The following is a 19,982-nucleotide window of genomic DNA, read 5'->3' on the forward strand; positions in this document are numbered from 1 at the left end:
GGAACTCAGAAGCTCCAGGTAGGGGATGTCTTGTAAAACTGCAAGCAAATAAAGAACCTTCTTATCCCTTATAGTTGTAGGTAAGGTTGCTTACGTACTGACACTTTAAAATGCACACTAAATAAAATCATGCAGCAAGAAGTGTTTTGCCTGGTAACTACTTTCACTGTTACATTATTTACTTATTTTGAATATATGTTTAACTGTTAGTGGGGAAAAAAGAAGAAAAAAGAAAAAAGCATTTTCCTTGTTAACGCCACCGCTCCAATAGGCAAAACATGAAATTGAACAGTAATATAGACATTGGGTCTGCAAATAAGACACTGACAAGTTTTTATTTTAATTTTTATTACAAAATTATTAAAAAATAATCTGCTAACATTTAAAGTTTAATTTAAAAACCTTCACAGCTCATCAGGCTACCAAAAGGGAAACGAATGTAAAGAAGATATGCAATGCATTTTGTTCCCCTTTATAAACAGTCAGACCTCAGGAGCTTGCCAACAGGAAAATCAGCTTGTCCGGCAGCTCTGCCTCTACTGCTGCAAATGAGTAAGTGGCAGAAGCTTCATTAAGTCTCCTTTTTTTATTTTTCAAAGCAAATCTAAGGGCAGCAAAGGACACACAAAGTGTACCATTCTTATAAAAAACAAAAAGAGATCATTTTTATGCTAGCTGAAAAATACAGCTCAGTGGCATGGCTTTTTAATGTTCCAAGAACACAAGGAAAGAGAATTTTTAAAATACTTACAATCTGTTAAAATTTCAGTTAAATCTAACAGCTTCATATGCAGAATTTGTAAGATGTTGAGACTGATCATTTACAATGTATTCAAAGAATTAACACCATGTACAGAAAGATGCAATTGCTGACTGTTTTAAAAGTGTAATTTTACATAGAATGTGGTCAGTCAACAATTCATTTGCCAATTAACACAAGCACTGCTCCTTTTATTTCCTCTGAAGTAGACAGACAGATACAAATATGTAGGAAGATACGCTGTCTTCATAATTATTTTAGTTCAAAATCCACTGTTTTGCAAAAAACAATCTTCTTTAAGGAAACACGTAGTTCAGAACTGTTTACTTCCATTGCCACTCTTTAAAAATAATACATTATCATTCTTTAAAAATAATACAAGTGCAACACGGTAGCACTTATGATGATCAGATTTGATAGCTGCAGTGAGTGTACTTTAAAATATCTTTCTTTTCTTGAGGTTTGAAAAAAACAGGGATGGACTTGCACTCTAACAGCACTGTTTAAATATCTCAAGATCATCAAAATAAGGGACCAGCTTGTACAAATGGAGATACCGTTAAACAGATATTCTGTCACTTCAAGAATTTTAACTGAAGTGCAATTGGTTTTATTTCTGTTACCTTCTGAGTGCACCATCAGTAACAAAAGCAAGTTCAAGAGCCTGCTAGGAAGGTGCAGAATTTCAGAATTAAGCTACAAGACCCAACTCAGTTTTCATTCTGCAGAAGAGTGAAATAATCAATGTGCTGAAACTTCAAAACCTCGTTTCCCCAGCTGGTCCAGCCAGGCTGTAGGTTGCGAGCAAACAACTCCAAGCATTCCACATCTGGCTTGATAAACTCTGCCAGAACCGCTGTGCAAGAGAGAAAAAGAAGGTAACAACAGTGACAAAGGTACAAATAACAATAGTAAACAAATAAAACCTCCCCTGTGCTGCTAGTGGATGAAAAACTGAATGTTTCATTAAAAAAGGGAGAGACAGCAAATTAATTTCAGGGATTTCATCAAACAGCTGGACTATTTATAGTGAGAAAGTAATTTTAAATAAGTGCCCTTGAGATTCTGAACAATACTGTCAAGGCCTTCAACAGCCTTGATTTATTGGTTTTCATTTAGAGAAAGGGAATGAGGATTTATTTCAGCCTCTACATAGATGAGTTCTGAATTTTTCACTAATATCAACCAAACACCTCCTAAATACTCATTAGCTCCTATAACACAGGGGCAATATTTCTAATAAATAAATAAATAAATAAACCCTTTCCTTGATTAAGATCACACTCTTTTTCTCTTAAAGAGAACAAAAGCATTTCTTTGATGACAACTGTTAAAAGGTAAAATAAGAAACACCAGTTAAATAAGCATAGCACTAAAAGGGCTATGAAAATGCAGGGACTTCTTTTTCCCCAATATCAACTTGGCAACTGAAGAAATATTTATATAACTGTGTTCTTTCATTCAGTAACATAAATCTCAAATTTCTTCTACAGTTGGGCATTTTTACTGCTTAAATCCAAATAAATAGATGCCCGTCATTAACATCAGCTGTGTCACCAATTATGACTGGTATTCTTGGAGTGATAGAAAAAGATCTTGCATTTTGCCTGAAAAGTATTCTTGCAAACAGTTCATTGTTAAACGTGTTACTTGTCATACAGAGCCATTTAGTTTGTGGCTGGGTCAAATTCTTAACTAGGTTTCAGGAAATAGCTACAAAGATATTATGTATAAAAATATGAATAAGCAAAGGTTTAAGGAGTACCCAACATAAACGAGGCAGAAAGACTGAAAAACATATCTATACTAAAAATTACATGTTAAGTTTTTATTTTTGTTACTGAGGACAAAAGAAGAAAAACTATGAAACCACTTCCTTTTCCAAAGGCTATCTTGGTCATTTTTGATCAGATCTCCCAGTGGTTTCTGAATTTCTGTAGCTTAAAAATACAGCTCATAAATGCAACATTTATGTTGCTTGACTCAGTCTCTTCAGACATGATCACTGCAGAAAGCAAAAATACATCCAATCAGCATACATCAAAGTATGAGAGGGAATGGTTTGGGGTTTTTTTTGATGCAATCTAAGTTCTGTCTTTTTGCATCAAGTTTGCCTGTCACAGACTCCTTGCGTGAGACCCCAGCTGATCTTGTCGTGAATTGCTCCTGTTGCAGAGAGATGAGCATCGGCTTCACTTTCTAGTGAGTGTTAACCAACCCCACATGCATTTCCTACCTACATGATCGCCTCTTCCAAAGCTTCAATCCATTCAAAACTTTTTCACAAATCCTTTGTAATGGGTGCTTCTAGACTTTCTTGTATTTTGGCATGACACATAAATCTATTCTCCTTCCCCCAATCTTTAACAAATGTCAAATAAATGTCTCAGATGGGTTATCAACAAGGCAGCTTTTAATCTAAAAAATGCTGCTACCAGCAGGAATCTTATTTTAAAAACCTGCTTCTTTTAGATGCAAGCTAAAAATGTTTAAACAAATCTAACATTTGCAAAGAAGAGTCTGGGAGGCTTAGAGGAAAACGTACCTTCTGACAGAAAACTTGCTGCACTGAACATTGCTGTTTGGTGTCACAGGAGTTCATCTAATTAGACACCACTTATGAGTAGCTGCTTTTATACCATTTTGCAAACCCACCATATTAAAATGTGGTAAAATTTATTGTTCTTTTTCCATGCTCTATTTAGTTAAGGATTTCTTGTGCACAATTTGCTGCCACCATGATCAGAGGGATAGAACACCTCTCCTATGAGGACAGGCTAAGAGAGTTGGGGTTGTTCAGCCTGGAGAAGGCTCTGGGGAGACCTTACTGTGGCCTGTCAGTACTTAAAGGGGGCTCCTAAGAAAGATGGGGACAGACTTTTTAGCAGGACCTGTTGCAATAGGACAAGGGGTAATGGTTTTAAACTAAAAGAGGGTAGATTCAGACTAGATATAAGGACGAAATTTTTTATGATGAGGGTCGTGAAACACTGGAACAGGTTGCTCAGAGAGCTGGTAGACGCCCCATCCCTGGAAACATTCAAGGTCAGGTTGGACAGGGCTCTGAGCAACCTGATCTAGCTGAAGATGTGTGCCGATTTTGGCTGGGGTAGAGTTAATTTTCTTCATAGTAGCTAGTGTTGGCGCTGTGTTTTGGATTTGTGCTGGAAACAGTGTTGATAACACAGGGATGTTTTCGTTATTGCTGAGCAGTGCTTACACAGAGTCAAGGCCTTTTCTGCTCCTCACCCCACCCCACCAGCGAGTAGGCTGGGGGTGCACAAGAAGTTGGGAGGGGAAGCAGCCGGAACAGCTGACCCCAAATGACCAAAGGGATATTCCATACCATAGGATGTCATGCTCAGCATATAAAGCTGGGGGAAAAAGAAGGAAGGGGGAGGACGTTTGGAGTGATGGCGTTTGTCTTCCTGAGTAACCGTTATGCGTAATGGAGCCCTGCTTTCCTGGCGATGGTTGAGCACCTGCCTGCTGATGGGAAGCAGTGAATGAATTCCTTGTTTTGCTTTGCTTGCGTGCACAGCTTTTGCTTTACTTATTAAATTGTCTTTATCTCAACCCATGAGTTCTCACTTTTACCCTTCCGATTCTCTCCCCCATCCCACCAGGGGGGAGTGAGTGAGCAGCTGTGTGATGCTTAGCTGCCAGCTGGGGTTAAACCACAACAAGATGTCCCTGCTCATTGCAGGGGCATTGGACTAGATGACCCTTAAAGGTCCCTTCCAACCCAAAATATTATATGATTCTATGACTTTAACAAAGGTCTTCCAAAAATCTATTGTCTTGATCATCTAAGAAAGTCCATGTTGCAGGAAGTTGCACTTTTTCCACAGAAGAGAAGGGACAGACTATGGAAAGCAAAGCTCAAAAGCTTTCAATAAGCTCTCTGTGAGCAGATCCTGACATATGTAGGATATCTTTTTGACCCTGATGGGCATAAGATCATGCAGAGCTTACTGCAGAGTCAGGCTTTGTATGACTTTTTCCCCCCCTCCACAAAAACAAAATAGAACAATTTTATGCTTTATATACGCTTCTAAGTAGAGGAAGCAATTATTTAGGTGACAAAATTTCATTAAGAGAACATTAGTAATGTTGACATTTGTTCTTAAAATGTATAGATTAAAAATATCATCACAGCACTAAGTCCAGTAATCAAAAGCAGTTTTACTAAGCACCAAAAACTTCCATGCCTAAGAGAACAAATTTTAAAAGCACAGTTAGGAGATTCAACCAACCTCAAAGATTGGTTTGCCAGAAAGCAAAAAAAAGAGGTAGCCAAAAAACAGGTCAGTTCAGCAGAAGCAGGAAGCTTGTACCCATCTTTCAATCTATTTGGTTACAGAATTTAAAACGGAAGTCCCCAGGAATCTCCCCCTCTCCTGCTGCCAGAAAGAGGGTCTTTTTTAAAGTCAGAGTTTTTTTTTTAAAAACAGAGACAGATTACATATAATTCAAGATCACATTAAGTATGATTTTTCATTGCTAGGTTGTAGGTATTTACATAATCACATCAGGCAGTAACTTGCACTGCAACGGAAATTACCATATCAAGAGGGCAATAACGTGGTTGTATTTTGTTGGGAAAAAATCTCATTACACTGGTTTCCTTAAAATAGGAAAAGTCAGTGTTCAAGTTATAAATTATAGCTACTTTGTTAGGCTTTTATATCACCAGAAGGCTATCTTAACACACATGGATCTGACTTGCAGACCTTAAGTAAACTCTGGGATTTTTTCTTCTGAAAACAGGTTAGAGGATCTACATCAGTAGAAAGAATAAATATTAAGTTTTTCTACCACAGGAATAGATTAAAAAAAACCCCACACAACTACTTCTATCCACTTACAGATACCACTGACAATAAGCAGCTTAAATAGATTATTCTTTATCACTTGCAGGTGTCATACACACTATGACAGCAACTCAGGCACCTATACTTGGGCATCTCATGCCCTAGGACACATGAAACTAGCACAAAGCCAGCTAGTAGATATAACACTGGTCTTCCAGAAAATCTACTTCCTTCTGAAGCGTGATCCGGCAATCCGGTACCTGCCATACCTGCCTACTCTTAATCCCAAACATGTATTGAAGATGCATGCTGCTAAAAATGTTTAAATAAGCAAAAGGAGGAATCATTTTTGAAACAAGCAACAGTTTCCCCTTATCTTTTGAACTTCCATTACCTAAATGGCAAGTTCTGCATGGCAAATTGGATACACAAAGTGAAAACGACTGTCGGCTTTTCACTGTCTGATTTGAGCCATGCAAAGCACAAAGCACATGACTGAACTCATTTCATAGTAATCCTTCAAAAGAGTTTGCAATGTAGAGGTTTTTATTGCCCAGTTTGTCTAATCTCTGAACAGAGTAGGACCAGAAAAAGATCTGAAACTCAGCACAAAGAAGGCTTTACATCTTTGCGTCTTTCCTAAGCTTCAAGTTAAACCTAGATGTTGATGCACCTATCAATTAGTCTAACAGTAAGGACTCACAAGGTGCATAAGGAAACAAAAGGCATTTACTTCTTTTTACTTCCAAGAACACTTTTATAACGTGGCCTAACAAGCCAGGGTTGCTACAGGAGGAGGGAGTTCCCAAGATTTCCCATTGCACTCTTCTGCTGGAGATACTCAAAGTGGCTAGAACATAGCTAAGAATTAATTCCAATATTTTTAGGCATACTCCTATATGACAATATTATTTTCTAACAATAAACGTACATCCTTAAAAACTGGAGGAGAAATGGCTATAACAAGAAGAATCTATAAAATAGGAAAAGGAAAAAAGGCGTTTGAAGTTCTACACTACTTCACATCATCTGTGTAACAGAATACCTTCTATGTCTTCTAAGAGCAACACTGAATTGAATTAGGAAGAAAACCTGCTGTTATTTGAATCAAAACCAGGAGTAATAAAATTTCATTTTAACGCATTTGCATAAAGAGGCTTAAGTACATTTACAATGACATATTAAAGCTCTAAGCATTGAACACAGCACATGCATCACCAAAAACCCCTACAGTCGCAATTTCATGGTTAAATGCACTGTAGGAACCCAAACATCTCTTTTTGATGGCTTACTTTAATTTACATCTTTCTCTTCCCCCAGAGAGATAAACTGTTATAATCAGTCATTAAGTGGCTACATACGTACCAACATACAACTTTTATAGTAGTAATAGGAAATAAAGTGCCAGACAGCATCACTAAATACTAATATTTTTGGCTTTGTTACTACTTAAACAAAGCATAAAGAATGCGTGTGACTCATCAAGTGTCCGTCTCCCTCACTGCCAAATCTCTGCTTCTGTTCAAATTTCTTCTGAACCACTCTAGGATGTAGCTCAGCTGCTCTCTACTGGCCACTTGAGAATATTGTCCAGTCATGAAAGCAATACCCTTTTACAACACTAAAGTCAAAGCATCAGCAATTAGCTTTTGTTTTACGGTCTACCTTTTCATTCCATAACCATGTTCTGAATGGAGCTGCCAAAACTGTAGGATACACGTGGATTTTTATAAAAACCTTGTAAATCACTGATATTGCTCAACAGCAAATTCATTTTTCAAATAGAAACATAAATGCTGCACAAAGGTATCAAATCCCAGCATTCAAGTAAAGATTCAAGAAATATATACATTTGCACGGACAATTTCTTTCAAAACCCATTCAGGATCATCATTTATAAAGGATTCCTCAATATGGTTTCTAAATTCTGTCCTACAAAAGAATTGTTCTGGGACCATTCTGGCACTAGAATTCCCTATAATACATAGAAACTGCTGTTTTGCACCCTTGGATACCTCACAAGTTTCCTGTTTGTGTCTGAGTGTGCTGCTAAGTATTGGTTTTCTGAAGAGGCCCTAGGTGGCTGCCTCACAAATCACTACCCTACCATTCATTAGCTTAAATCAACACACATACTTCTTGCTGTAGCCTAATTCTTAAAGAAGTGGCTTCAGAACTGCAAAAAGATCCTCCTAGAATTGCCTTTTTTTTTTAATTTTATTTTTAGCTAACCAAAGTATGGTGTCTTCTACTAGTTTTTGAACAGATATATATACACGTTAATTTAATAAATACAAGCCCAAAATATAAATTTTAGAGCCTCCTTGAACGTATAACAACTGTCCAGATCAGCTTCCTAACTGAAGTTGTTCTGTTAGTTGGGAACAGAAAAAGGAAAGCATGTCAGCGAAGCAAACTGTGATTCCTCTCCTCTCCAACAGCATTATGCATTTCTTCTACTTGCCTTTTCTGATGTGATTACATAGCACCACGTGCACCTGGAATATTTGCAGATTCATCATGAGTTTTCCCCTTGGGGGAGAATGAAACCATTTTTGTGAGAGGTATTAAATATGTTTCTTACCATGGCATTGTAAGGCACTCAGGTGCTATAATGATGAAAGAAGTACAACTTTCTATTGATGAAATCAGTCAAAGCAAGAGTGCTCCAGAACAATGTGCAAAAGGTAACATATCACACAGAAATCTTCAAATCCTTTGGACTAAACTCTGAAAAGCTGAATTCATACCCACACTAACTGGCTGGCTGGAGTTACTGCGTCAATTTCAGTAAATTAAATACAGCTCCTCAGAAATAAGCAGGGCATGCCTTATTTGTTGCCTATTGTTAACAGTTTTAAAATAATTAATTTTTTCTATTCAAAGGCACAACTGTATTGCAGGTGTATAAGCAACTCATGCAGAAATAAAAGCATTTCTTTCATGATGACATAATAAAGAAAGAGGTTTCTGCTTTTATTAAGTACAAGATATCCTGTTTTATATATTCCCAAAGTTCTGCCACCCCACACCCCCACATCCACCCACCCACCCCCCCCCGCAATATACTTCAGGTCATTTGCCATAACTTCATACATACAGTATCTGTAAACTGGTCCTGCAACTTTTAAAAAACAAATTTAAAAAAATGCAGCTTTTTTTTTTTTTACATGTCTACCCAAAATATTCACACAATAATGCTTGAAGTTCTACTTTTCATATTCATTTTTAGAGACCAAGACTTAGGTGCCTGACAACATTTTTAGAAATATTGAGGAACCACAAGTCCTGTTGAGTAAAATTGCTTCGCATATGGGAAATTAAGGCACTTCATATATAAAGGTATCTTATTCTAGGTACATCATTTCAGACATCCAAGTGCAATGCCGTACAGAAACATTATGCAACAAAACAAAACAAAACGTACCAGTAAGAGGGGGTTTATGTGAATGCAGACTGCAGGGTACGCTGACAATTAACTTATGTTCTGGAATTGGAAGTACATCTTCAGATTTCCTGTCATATAAATCAGAACAAGAATAGTAGTATGACAATGAATGCCACCACATGTGATGCTGCAGCTCTCACAGAGCTACTTCAGATGGGAGCTATCACACAGAATGTTCATTCACAGTCAAACTTCAGATAAGTCTAAGGGAAGTTAAATGTTGCTTAGCCATAATATATAAAAGGACAGTTTGTGAAATCACTGAGGCTTTAGACAAAATGTGGTTAACAATAGCCATACAAAGCCATTGAGAACAAACAACGTAGTCCTGTATGTTTTCATGTGTAGAAAAACACCAGCATCCCCAAAACGGCACCAGCCTGTGCCAAGGACTCATGCTCCAAGAGAACCTGTCAGCAAAGGAAGCCCTGTCCACAAGGCTTTTATCTGAGCCAGTTCCCCAACACAGACATATAGAAGGAACAGACAAAGGTTTCCATCCTTGAATCTCACTAAAGCACTCCCTTATCCCAAAGCTAATAAGGTTATTTTTAGATCCACAATCAGCCAAAAGATGACAACAAGAAAAGATTTTGGGACATTATATTGTATTATGAACAAGTGATATATATAAACAGAATCCTAGCAGCCTCAAAAAAGACATTTACCATAACTATCCTGGCATACCTTAAGGTTTCCTTCATGTCTCCTTGAACTCTCCCCAAAACAAGAACTTCATAGGGCTTTTTGTGTAAAGAATCCAAAGGCAACACAAATTCTCCAGCTCTAGTAATCTGTCACAAAGGAGTTGAAAAATTGGATATGAAAACCTTCCACTGTCTATTTTTAAGATATTTTCCTTGATAAAAAGGAAGATACTGATGATACCATACCTTTCAAATGCAAAAGCACATGGTAGTAAATAGACAAATTATAAGAATATAAAGTGTCATAGTGCAAGCCCTCTCAGTCTCCAAGAAAGCAACAAAACAAATTCAGAACTTACTTTTACCCAGTGCCACTCAGCAAGTGTTTTCACAGACCAATGAGGATAAAGTTCATCTTTAACAAAATGTAAGTGCTTCTGTCTGTTAGTCACCCACGTGACTACAAGACAATTCGGAGCAGCTAGCGCTAGTACAGGAATCTGCTTGATTTGCCATGAAGACAAGTGGCTGTATCTATATGCCAATACAGTGAGAAAACAAGTTAATATATACCAAATATAAAAATTACAAAGCAACACAAATGGATAAAGAAATTACACAGCCAAGACGTTTCAAGAATAATCTCCTGACGAGTCATAAAAATGGATCAAGACTGACACCCAGTGGCCAAATCTGATGGATTCTGATATAAAATCATTAGTGTATATACTTAAGTTTTACAGAGCAGAACCTTTAACTACGTATTTCTACTGTTCTCCGAAATAAAGTATTACAAGTTGTGATTCTGAACAAGTCTAAAAGCTCATGTTTAATTTAAGAACTATCATATGTAATTCAATACTCTCATCTTTATGCCAGAACAAAGCTATTTAGTGAAAAGCAGCTCTTTAGTCAATGTAACATTATTCACTTTTCATAATAAGCAATCTCCCTTCTGAATGAAAATGACAAAGGAGTCATTTACAAGGGCAAGGGCAACACTAATTTGACTGGCAAGTTAAAAGGTCATAAAAGAGTAATCACTTCTCCAATTATTTGCAGAAGTTATTAATTATTTTTAGATTACCATTCATGGTAAAAGTTCTCTAGGTTATTCAGAACAGTTCTGCACATTTTTGAGCTAACTGTATGCTACATCAGTGAATACAGTATGCTTTCCAGATTCTGTCCTGTTCTACCATTTTTCTCATGATGCTATTCTACACTATTAGTGAGTTGCAATTCATGGAACCTACACATTGCAGCATCAAAAACACTGGCACACTGCCTACTGGAATCAACAGCCACCGTCTGGGTACCTGGGATCCCTATACAATGCAACAGTGAGAACAATAGTGAGAAACAGGTAACAAGGATAAAATCCAAAACACCTCCTGGACTAGACTGCCCAGAGAAAACAAGATTCACAACCCATGTGTGAAATGCTTAACAAAGATTAGCTGTCAACAAGGTAACTAACAGCAGTGATAGCTCTTCCACCTTTTGCCTCTATTTTGTAAGGGAGAGAGGATCTTGCTGGCTAATTCATGCTTGTGAATAACTACAATTTTCCTTTGAGTAACTTACATAGTTAAGAAAGACACCTGAAGGAGTTTAACTCTGAATTTCTAGAGGTTTCTGTGGGGCTTCCAAAGCAAAACCTACTAATCAACTGGCATAAGCCTGATGTTACTCAGTGGAGAAGGAAGCCCATAAAATTTTAAGTTAATGACTTCATAAACTACAGTACTCAGAAAGTTCCTATTGCACTTGAGGATTTTAGGGCTGCATTATCACTTTCTCTCTTCTACCCATCAGACCAAAGCTCAAACTACAGCTCAAATTAAAAAAAAAAAACCCAAAAAAAAAACAAACCTAAAATTTCTAAATAGGACCTCTGTCCTCTAAATACTTACACATTTATCTAGCTTTATGCCCACTGAAGTAACTCTAGTAATTTCAAATTAATATCTGCATGATCTGGGTCTTACAAAACAGTTGACTCCAGGCTTTCCTTGTAAGTCTCAAGGACTAACATTCTCTCACCAGTTAGGTAATTTAAGACCTACTCTTGCAAATATTTTGTATGCAAAGTATCCAAGCCATTTCAGTGAAATCCCCACAACATTTCATAGACTTGAAGGTAGGCATTTGCCAAAATATTTGGTAGTTTAAGCCACAGTCTCACAGTTATATTGGTCTTGGATTGCATCAGTATATTAAAATGTTAATTACCCTTTGTAAGCTAAGATGACAAAGTTTGTTTGATTTTACTATAAAATTTACCTGTTACTCCTTTTAACGGACTTGTTCTCCCATGGTGGATCAATCACAATTACATCATATTTTTTCTTGTCTGGGAAGTGAAATTACAAAAAAAAAGCCAGTAAATTAGTTTCAAAATAAATCTACTAGTTAAAACTGATAAAGGCTTAGCTACCCACATACAGACAACATTTAAAAAGCCAACCATGCAGCAAAACTGCAACTTTCTTCTGTTCTTTCTGAATAAGAAGTTACAAGGCTTCTAGCATGCTTGGTTTAACTCAGATAATGATATACTTCAGAGATTTTTAGGCTGATTACCTAAGGAAAGGACATTTATGTGATCTGTGTCAGGTCCCTCCAAGAAATTTTGAACATCTTGGGGACTTTCAGAAAAAAACGATAGCAGAGTGGAAATCTCAAAGATGAAAATTTCTCCAAGTTTCCTAACAGAAGCTAGGTAATAAGGCACTCAGCTGAGTGAAAGACTGCAGCCCTGAACACAAGATTCCTGTCCTGTTTGATCTTTCAGCAGGCCAACTGGGACACGCAGAGCTCCAAACCAGCCCTGGAAAACTGTGTTTTGCACTACTGGAGGTGAATAGAGACAGAGAGCTAGACCCAGTGTATGAAATGGAAATTAATGGACAAGAGGAAGAGAACTGAAAGAGTTTTCATGAGAGAAGCTGGGTTTACTTTAGTTGGAGGATAGAAGATACAGGACATATCCATGAAAAAACAGGACTGTTTTATTTTTTCCACAGAACATATTTGTCCCTCCACTGAGTCAGATGCTAATTATTCAAATAGCTAATAAAAACAACAGCTTAATATTTAATGTCCATTAAATGTGCTTTCTACATCTTATTCCTTTATTAACACTGGAGGTCTTATCCTGACAGTGGGCTGACCAGCAAGAAATACCTCTCTTTTGGCAGGTGAAAGGGAAGAAGAAAAATAATAATTAAAATGGACAGTAGACTTCCTCAAAAAAAAAAAAGATCTGAAGTCATGGCATTATATTAACATTCACTGCTGGTTACTTCAAAAGCATTTTCTCAAATTTCTTGGACTCCTCTCTGACCTCTGGGAGAACCCAAACTTACTATCTGCACAGTCGTGCATAGTGATAGCACAGTGATAGTGATCTTCTTTCTTTCATAAAGCTGAAAACACCTAACTGGCTAAATTCTGGACTTCAAATATAAAATTATTATTTGGATAATAAGATTCCACCTCCTGCATGTCTTCTTAATAAAAAAAAAAAAAAAAAAATCAGTGAACATCTAAGTTGCATATTAGAAGGGAGGAAACATAGGTAACTAACAAATCCAAAATTACTGATTAGAGGGTAGAGCAGTAATCTGCAGCTCTTGCTCACAGGCAACATCTTTTCTATAAGACTGTCTGATGAAGCTTACCTGCTGCTAATAATAATAATGAAGGTCAAATTGAAAGCTAATGGAATGGTGAAGTACAGTGAAGACTGCCGCATATTGTCAGCTTAAAGCTTTCTGCATGGCCCCTTAAGGCTGGGGATACTGGCTTGGATAGCTTTTGATTTACTTTTACAGTGGAGTTATTAATTCTAAAATCCCACCATTTCCCTGTCACTGATTTTGGCTTAAGCCAATACTCTCAGCTGTGAAATGCAGCAGCTGAGAAGTCAACTCATGTTTGCTACTCATAGTCTTGCTAAAGTGGTGTTCACCTCCAGCTGGGTGCAGCAGCCTCTCAAACTGTTGTCTTCTCTGGGGGACACTGGGGTTGGTTTCACAATCAGTTTATGCCAATCTAAATAGACCCTGCCGCTGAACAGGATCAACCCTTGCTTTAAGGTGCATCATCTCATCCCTCTCCCATGGTCTAATCTAGCTAAAAACCAAGACAGCAGGAACACCACCCCAGCAGCAGCATGGACTTATCTATGTTAAAGCCTCATCCTGTGGGATAGGGACCCAGCAGCATAGCTAGTCCCAATTTAATTCATCTACATGACTTCTATACTGACAGTGGCTCAAAACATGCTCACAAACTGTCATATTTTGGCTGAGATTTTTAAAGGAGCCTCCTGGAGATAGATAATCCCCCCATGACATGAGCTCCTAACCACTCAAGATTCCTTTGAAAACCTTCATCTATTTTGACAAAGTTAGAAATACCACTTTGAAAGTTTGCAGCAACATTTCCTATCAGTGTGATGCTGTATATTAAAATCTGTTCATTGAGTCCTTAGTCATCTTGACGTTAACTGCCCTTCTCAGGCAGGAGAGAAGTGGTAAATTCTAATGCCTAAAGATACTTACAGTTCAGCAGGGGCTGTAAACATGAAATATCAGATAAAAGGAAACTGCTTTTTGGTGGCACCAAGTACTTCTGCCCCATTAACACAACTATCTTTGCAGAGTTCGAGCTGTTTTCTGTAACACACGAAAGCAGGTCCTGCTCTGGAATAGAGGTTTCATCATCTAGCACATGTACGGCTTGATGGTCACTTTCATTCACAGCTGGAAACTGCTTTGCCATTTCACATAATTCAGCCAACCCACAGCCAATGTGTCCAGGAACGACATTCTTCCTGCAACTGAGTTCTGTAGTAGTGCGGTGAAGAAAACCACTTTTGAGTCCTTCTTGGACTAAATGCAAAGTGCCTTCCCAAATGAGCTTCCTGACCTGTACGGTCATAAAGAAATGAGAGAAAAAGAAATGATCTTTCAAGTATCCCCTTGATCAGGGAATGCAACAGAAATCAAAACATTTTCCATCTGCAGAGTGGGAATAGGATCCTTGCCAAATACTGAGATCATTGACTCAAAAGCTACAAGGGCATGATAATAAGGCCATGCTAACTTTTGTTGTTGTTTTTTTGGTAAAGTTACAATAATCAGAAGCCTGAAGAAAGAAAGGGTGAGAGACTACTGAATAAAACATTTCACAGACAACAGAGGTGGAATATTATTGTTCCAAACAAACATAAATTTCAAAGCAATAATTTGAAGTTAAAATTCTAACCTAATTTCAAGCTACTGTGCCCATAAACATATTTTAATTGAGATGTATACTGAGATCTAAAAATCAGTATTTTTCCTCATTTTAATTCATTTTGAAAAACAATAGTTTATGCATTTTAAAAGTAATACGGAAGTACAATCAGTAAATCAAATTAAATTAGTAGAATTTGGTTTTGTAACTTTTCTAAGTGACACACCTCTCAACCTGCCAGTGAGTCCAGGAAGACAAGATTCTTGGATCTATATACACTCTCATTCACTTCAGCACCCCCCCTTTGCAAAATTTAGAGACCTGGTTTATTCCCAAATTATTGAGCCTTTATGAGTTTTAATTATCAATGAGGCATTTTCGTTCATTTAGAATAGCAATATTGCCAGTTACAGCAGCTTTATCAAAGGTTTTGAATACTTATTATGGTTTCTAAACTCCTGATTATGGAATCCTCAACTTTACAAGACGTTTTTACAAAATACTCTTTATTACAATTTCCAAATTAATGTGGGTGTGTCCTGGTTTTGGCTGGGATAGAGTTAATTTTCCTTCTTAGTAGCTGGTATAGTGCTGTGTTTTGGATTTAGTGTGAGAATACTGTTGATAACATGCTGATGTTTTAGTTGTTGCTAAGTAGCGCTTATCTGAAGCCAAGTATTTTTCAGTTTCCCATGCTCTGCCAGCAAGCAGGTGTGCAAGAAGCTGGGAGGGAGCACAGCCAGGACAGCTGACCCGATCTAGCCAAAGGGGTATTCCATACCATGGAACGTCATGCCCAGTATATAAATGGGGGGGAGTTGCCCGGGAGGCACAGATCGCGGCTCTGGCATCAGTCAGTGGGTGGTGAGCAATTGCATTATGCATCACTTGTCTTTTCTTGGGTGTTATTTCTTTTTTGTTGTTGTTATATTCCTGTTCATTAGAATTATTATTATATTATTATTATTCTTAGTTAGTAGTGTATTATATTTTACTTTAGTTAAACTGTTCTTATCTCAGCCCACGAGTTTTACCTTTTCTTTCCCCCCTCCTCCCCATCCCACTGAGAGCGGGGAGAGGGAAGCGGCTGCATGGTGCTTAATTGCTGGCTGGGGTTAAACCACGACAGGGGGGAAGGAAATTTTTTTTTAATAATTTCTTTAATAGCACCACCATCTAGATATCTGAGGGGACAGAGTCATAATTTTTTAGTACCTAGGTTTGTGACAGTAAAAGTTCATACCGCTTTAACAGAATTAATAAATGTATCTTTAGAAATGCTACAAGTTGTACAGCTGAATTAATGTAGATGGCTTTTCTTCTTACACCCATGTGTTAATTCGCAGGTGGACAAAGCCTCTCAACTATCAAGCAATTTAAACAGTAGTTTTAACAAATGGCTGCTGAAGGAATTCAGCATATTTTGTACTATTCCTTATGTTGACTCTGAAATTCATAAATAGATTCAACGCCTACTTTCACTGGCAGACACAAATTTGGGGTATTTTTTGGAAAACAATTCTAAAGATATGAATAAGCACCAAAATAATCTGAATTGACTTGCAGAGCTACAACCTTTAACACTACAAATACAGTAAAAAACAATACATTCTAATCTGTGAATGGTATTAGAGGCTAACTTGGATCACAAATTTTTCAAAACTGTGTCTTTTTTGCATATTCACCAAAAACCATTTGAAGTTACACAGGCCTCCAAGACATCAAACTTCGCTTCATTTCTTTCCTTATTCCTACTGTTGAATGACTTTATTTTAAACCTCTGTTTGATGTTGAAAGTCAAAGTTCTCTCCTTTAAGGCAATTCTGCACATGCATAGCTTATTCACAACAATAATTACAGGACATCTAAACTGTATCATAGCAAACTGTACACATTTACTACAAAATTGTTGCCATGTAAAAGAAGAAAAATCTAGGCATTTAAATATAGTCCAAGAGGAACAGAATTAAACAAAAAGCCCAATATGACTAACACCTTTGTCATTCTGTCAAAGAAAGCAAGTGTAGGTCCTAATTCAGGTTCACATCACTATTTAGGAAAGCAGTAAGAATACATCAAACTTCATCCACAGACCACATTTCTAGGATTTACTAACATGCTTCAGTGTAATTCACTTGTAACTTCACCAGTACATCACTGACATGAACCTAAATAGACACTTGAATGCTAATTCATTCACGATGCTTTAGTATGACAATGTAAAATGTTAGAGGGAAAAATTCTCTCTCATTAGCAGAACAAGACATCTTGGAGCACATTTGGTCAGAGAAACTCTGAATAACTTCAGCACAGTGTCCTGATATACAAAAGATGAGCCGATCTTCAGAACAGGTTACATTGTTTATTTCAAATCAGTCACTTCCTGTTCCACTAATATTCAACTCGTCACTATATAATGCTCAGTTATCCATAACAGTAAAAGGTATTTTGTGAACACAGCTTCCAGCTCTTCGAAATGTCTCAGCTGCAGTTTCATGTCTGGTTTGTCTCACATATATCTACACAGAAGACATTCTCTGCATGCACTTATTTATTTAAGGACTGGAGAGATGACCTTCCCATTAATGGAACAAGCTACAAGAACAGAACTTGTTTGCAACCAGATCTTGCACTCCGTACATGCCCAAAGTCAGGTATCACATACTTGCAAAATATACTTTTGTTCAGGCTTACCTTTGAATGGTATTCTAAAGCATCCAGTTCACCTTGGTTGAACACACATTTCCTTTTACGTTTCTGCAGAATGTGCAAACAATGAAAAAAAAAACCCCACCCGTATTACTCCATGATGAAAGGAAAAACATAATTAAACATACCTGAATTACAAATTAACTTTTAAAAGCAGAAGAAACTTTCCATCTCATTCTTGTTCTATCACAAGTATAAGTCCAATAAGCAAAAAGATGATCTCAAAATACCTAGGCTACTGTAGGTATTCTCAAGGTACATAGGCTTAAAGCTGTGTTATGTTACTCATGGCACTGGGATCTGAAGGCACCTAGTGCATGTCACAGTTCATGTTCATGTCTCCTTTGGGCCCATACTAGAAGGTATTTTTTCAGCTGCCAAGTGCAGTTTACCAATAACAGGAGAAAATTAACTACTTCTTCGCGATTACATTTGTTGGTTTAGACCTGCAACTTTTTTTTTGTCCGTAAGGAACAGTACTGAACTGTCTACATATTGAAAGTAAATTCATACTGTCCTTCCCTCCTTGTTAATCTGCACAATCTTGACAGCTACCACAGTTTCAGCTCAAGTGCCTGACCACAACCAATGCCAGAAGATTTTGTGAGCAGCCCACCACTTCTGAGTCACAGGATGCACATTACTGACATAAGAGACACAAGAATATCCTCATGAGTGCTTACATTTTCCATGCATCTTGAAATCTGTTGTGGAAAAGTTCCTGCTCTCCTACATAACCTCAGGAAACTGAAATGTGCAGGACAATGTTAGTGGTATATTACTTATCTGGGCATTACTGTAGTTTACTGTATTATGGAGAACATACCTTCCTAGCACTAGCAACAGAATCTCTGACGCCACTCTTGGTTCGTTCTTGGTGTTCCTCTCTGTTGCTGTTGGCCTTTATTTCTGTGAGACTCACCTCAGGGCAGCCCTGCCACAGCTGCTCCTCAGGAGCTGCAGCTATATGGGGCTTAGAAACATCGAAGAACTCCTCTCGAAACACGTATATCATTTTTGTTGTTCTACCTTCTGTTTCTATCGCATCTCCAGGACTAGGAATAAGACCATCTCTTGATGAGGAGGCGGCAGCAAAGGTAGAAGCAGCATAACAATCTCCAGTAGATGTGACAGAAGTATTGAGAGTGATACCACCAGGGTATGCAAAGGAGTCACAAATCTCATAGCCACACTGGTTGATGAAAGAGAGATGATCCACGAGCCATCCCGCTGTCAGCCGATGTACCACGGACATCATAGCTCCCCTTTTCAGGAAGAAAAATCAACTCCCTGAAACTGTAGCTGGTAATCATACACACTTCCTGGAGCAAACTCCTCCTGTGGGAATTTTTTTAAGAGTTCACTTTTCAGAGTTATCACTGTTTAATAAAGTAGCACCTATCTTCTGACAGACATTTCCATGCGTACACAGGACACACTGTAGAAACTTCTGACTTCAGCTGGTTTCCCCATTATGATTTCTGCTTCATCCCTACTTCACTCTTTTATAGTAAGCAAGTTTTAAATAAGTTTCTATAATTTTATACAGTATAGATTTACTCTAAGATGACTCTTTCAACAAGTTAGAGAATAGCACTATGACACAGCAGTTATATAAACCAAGACTTCATATGACAGCACTCAAGAGCAGTAACACAACCAGCGCAGTAACACAACCGTGCCCGCAGGCACACGGGGCCTGGGAGCTCGGGTTTTACCCCAGAACCACCACCCGCACCCCACCCTCCGGCCCGGCCCGCCACGTCCCACTACCGCTCGGCGGTAAGAGCGGCCTGACAGCGCAGCACCCTCCTCACCGCCGCGGCGGGCGCAAGCCCCGCGGAGCCGGAGCGGAGGAGCTGCTGCAGCCTGTGCGCGGGGCTCGGCTCGGCACGGCGGTTCCAAGCCGTTACGGGGGCGGATAGAGGAGGGGGCTGTCCTCCGGCCCTATCCCTCGCTGCGGGGGAAGGAAAGCCCCGGGGCTCGCCATAGCACGGCAGCGCCTCACACACTTACCGCCGCTGCTCCGGCCCCCGCGAGCGCCGCCATCTTCTTGTACGGCCACGACCTTTTCTCCTAAGAGCTTCCGGGGGAATCAGGCGGTTTGTGGGTGAGCGGCCAGGCAAGCGGAAGTGACGATGCGCCCCGCGCGTCCTTTCACTCCTTATCCTGCTTCTTCGCCGCTCCGCTGTGACGTAGCCCGCTGCGGCGCGTTGCGTGACGTCGCCGGCGGGCGGATTTGAAATTGAGAAGGCGGCGTCGGCGCTGTTAACGGTAACGGCTGGGCTGTTAGGACGGGTCTCTCCGTGGTGTGGGCCTGCCCCGCTGAGGGGGGCGGGCGGGCGGGCAGCAGCAAC

At 38.7% G+C, this 19,982-nt stretch overlaps 1 protein-coding gene across 1 annotated transcript; it reads right to left on the bottom strand.

Annotated features, from left to right (window-relative positions):
• Window positions 1–339: 339 nt before the first annotated feature.
• Window positions 340–19,682, bottom strand: METTL4 (methyltransferase 4, N6-adenosine). Its single transcript, XM_050892149.1, has 9 exons — window positions 19,642–19,682; window positions 18,452–18,963; window positions 17,611–17,673; window positions 14,241–14,607; window positions 11,956–12,025; window positions 10,029–10,203; window positions 9,710–9,816; window positions 9,002–9,090; window positions 340–1,616 (listed from the first exon to the last, which is right to left on the bottom strand). Exons 2-9 carry the CDS (start codon window positions 18,881–18,883, stop codon window positions 1,471–1,473), a joined length of 1,449 nt encoding a protein of 482 aa, XP_050748106.1. The 5' UTR covers window positions 18,884–18,963; window positions 19,642–19,682; the 3' UTR covers window positions 340–1,470.
• Window positions 19,683–19,982: the final 300 nt, after the last annotated feature.

This window comes from Gymnogyps californianus, chromosome 2 (assembly GCF_018139145.2).
Source record: "Gymnogyps californianus isolate 813 chromosome 2, ASM1813914v2, whole genome shotgun sequence".
Lineage (NCBI taxonomy): Eukaryota > Metazoa > Chordata > Aves > Accipitriformes > Cathartidae > Gymnogyps > Gymnogyps californianus.

Excerpts from the sequence above, each read along its gene's own strand:
- METTL4 (XM_050892149.1), bottom strand. The coding sequence starts at position 18,883 with ATGATGTCCGTGGTACATCGGCTGACAGCGGGATGGCTCGTGGATCAT. Across the intron at positions 12,026-14,240 it reads TTTACAGCCCCTGCTGAACT|ACAAGAAAAAATATGATGTA; the intron begins GTAAGTATCTTT and ends TTCACTTCCCAG. Across the intron at positions 1,617-9,001 it reads ACATAAACCCCCTCTTACTG|CGGTTCTGGCAGAGTTTATC; the intron begins GTACGTTTTGTT and ends TCTCTTGCACAG.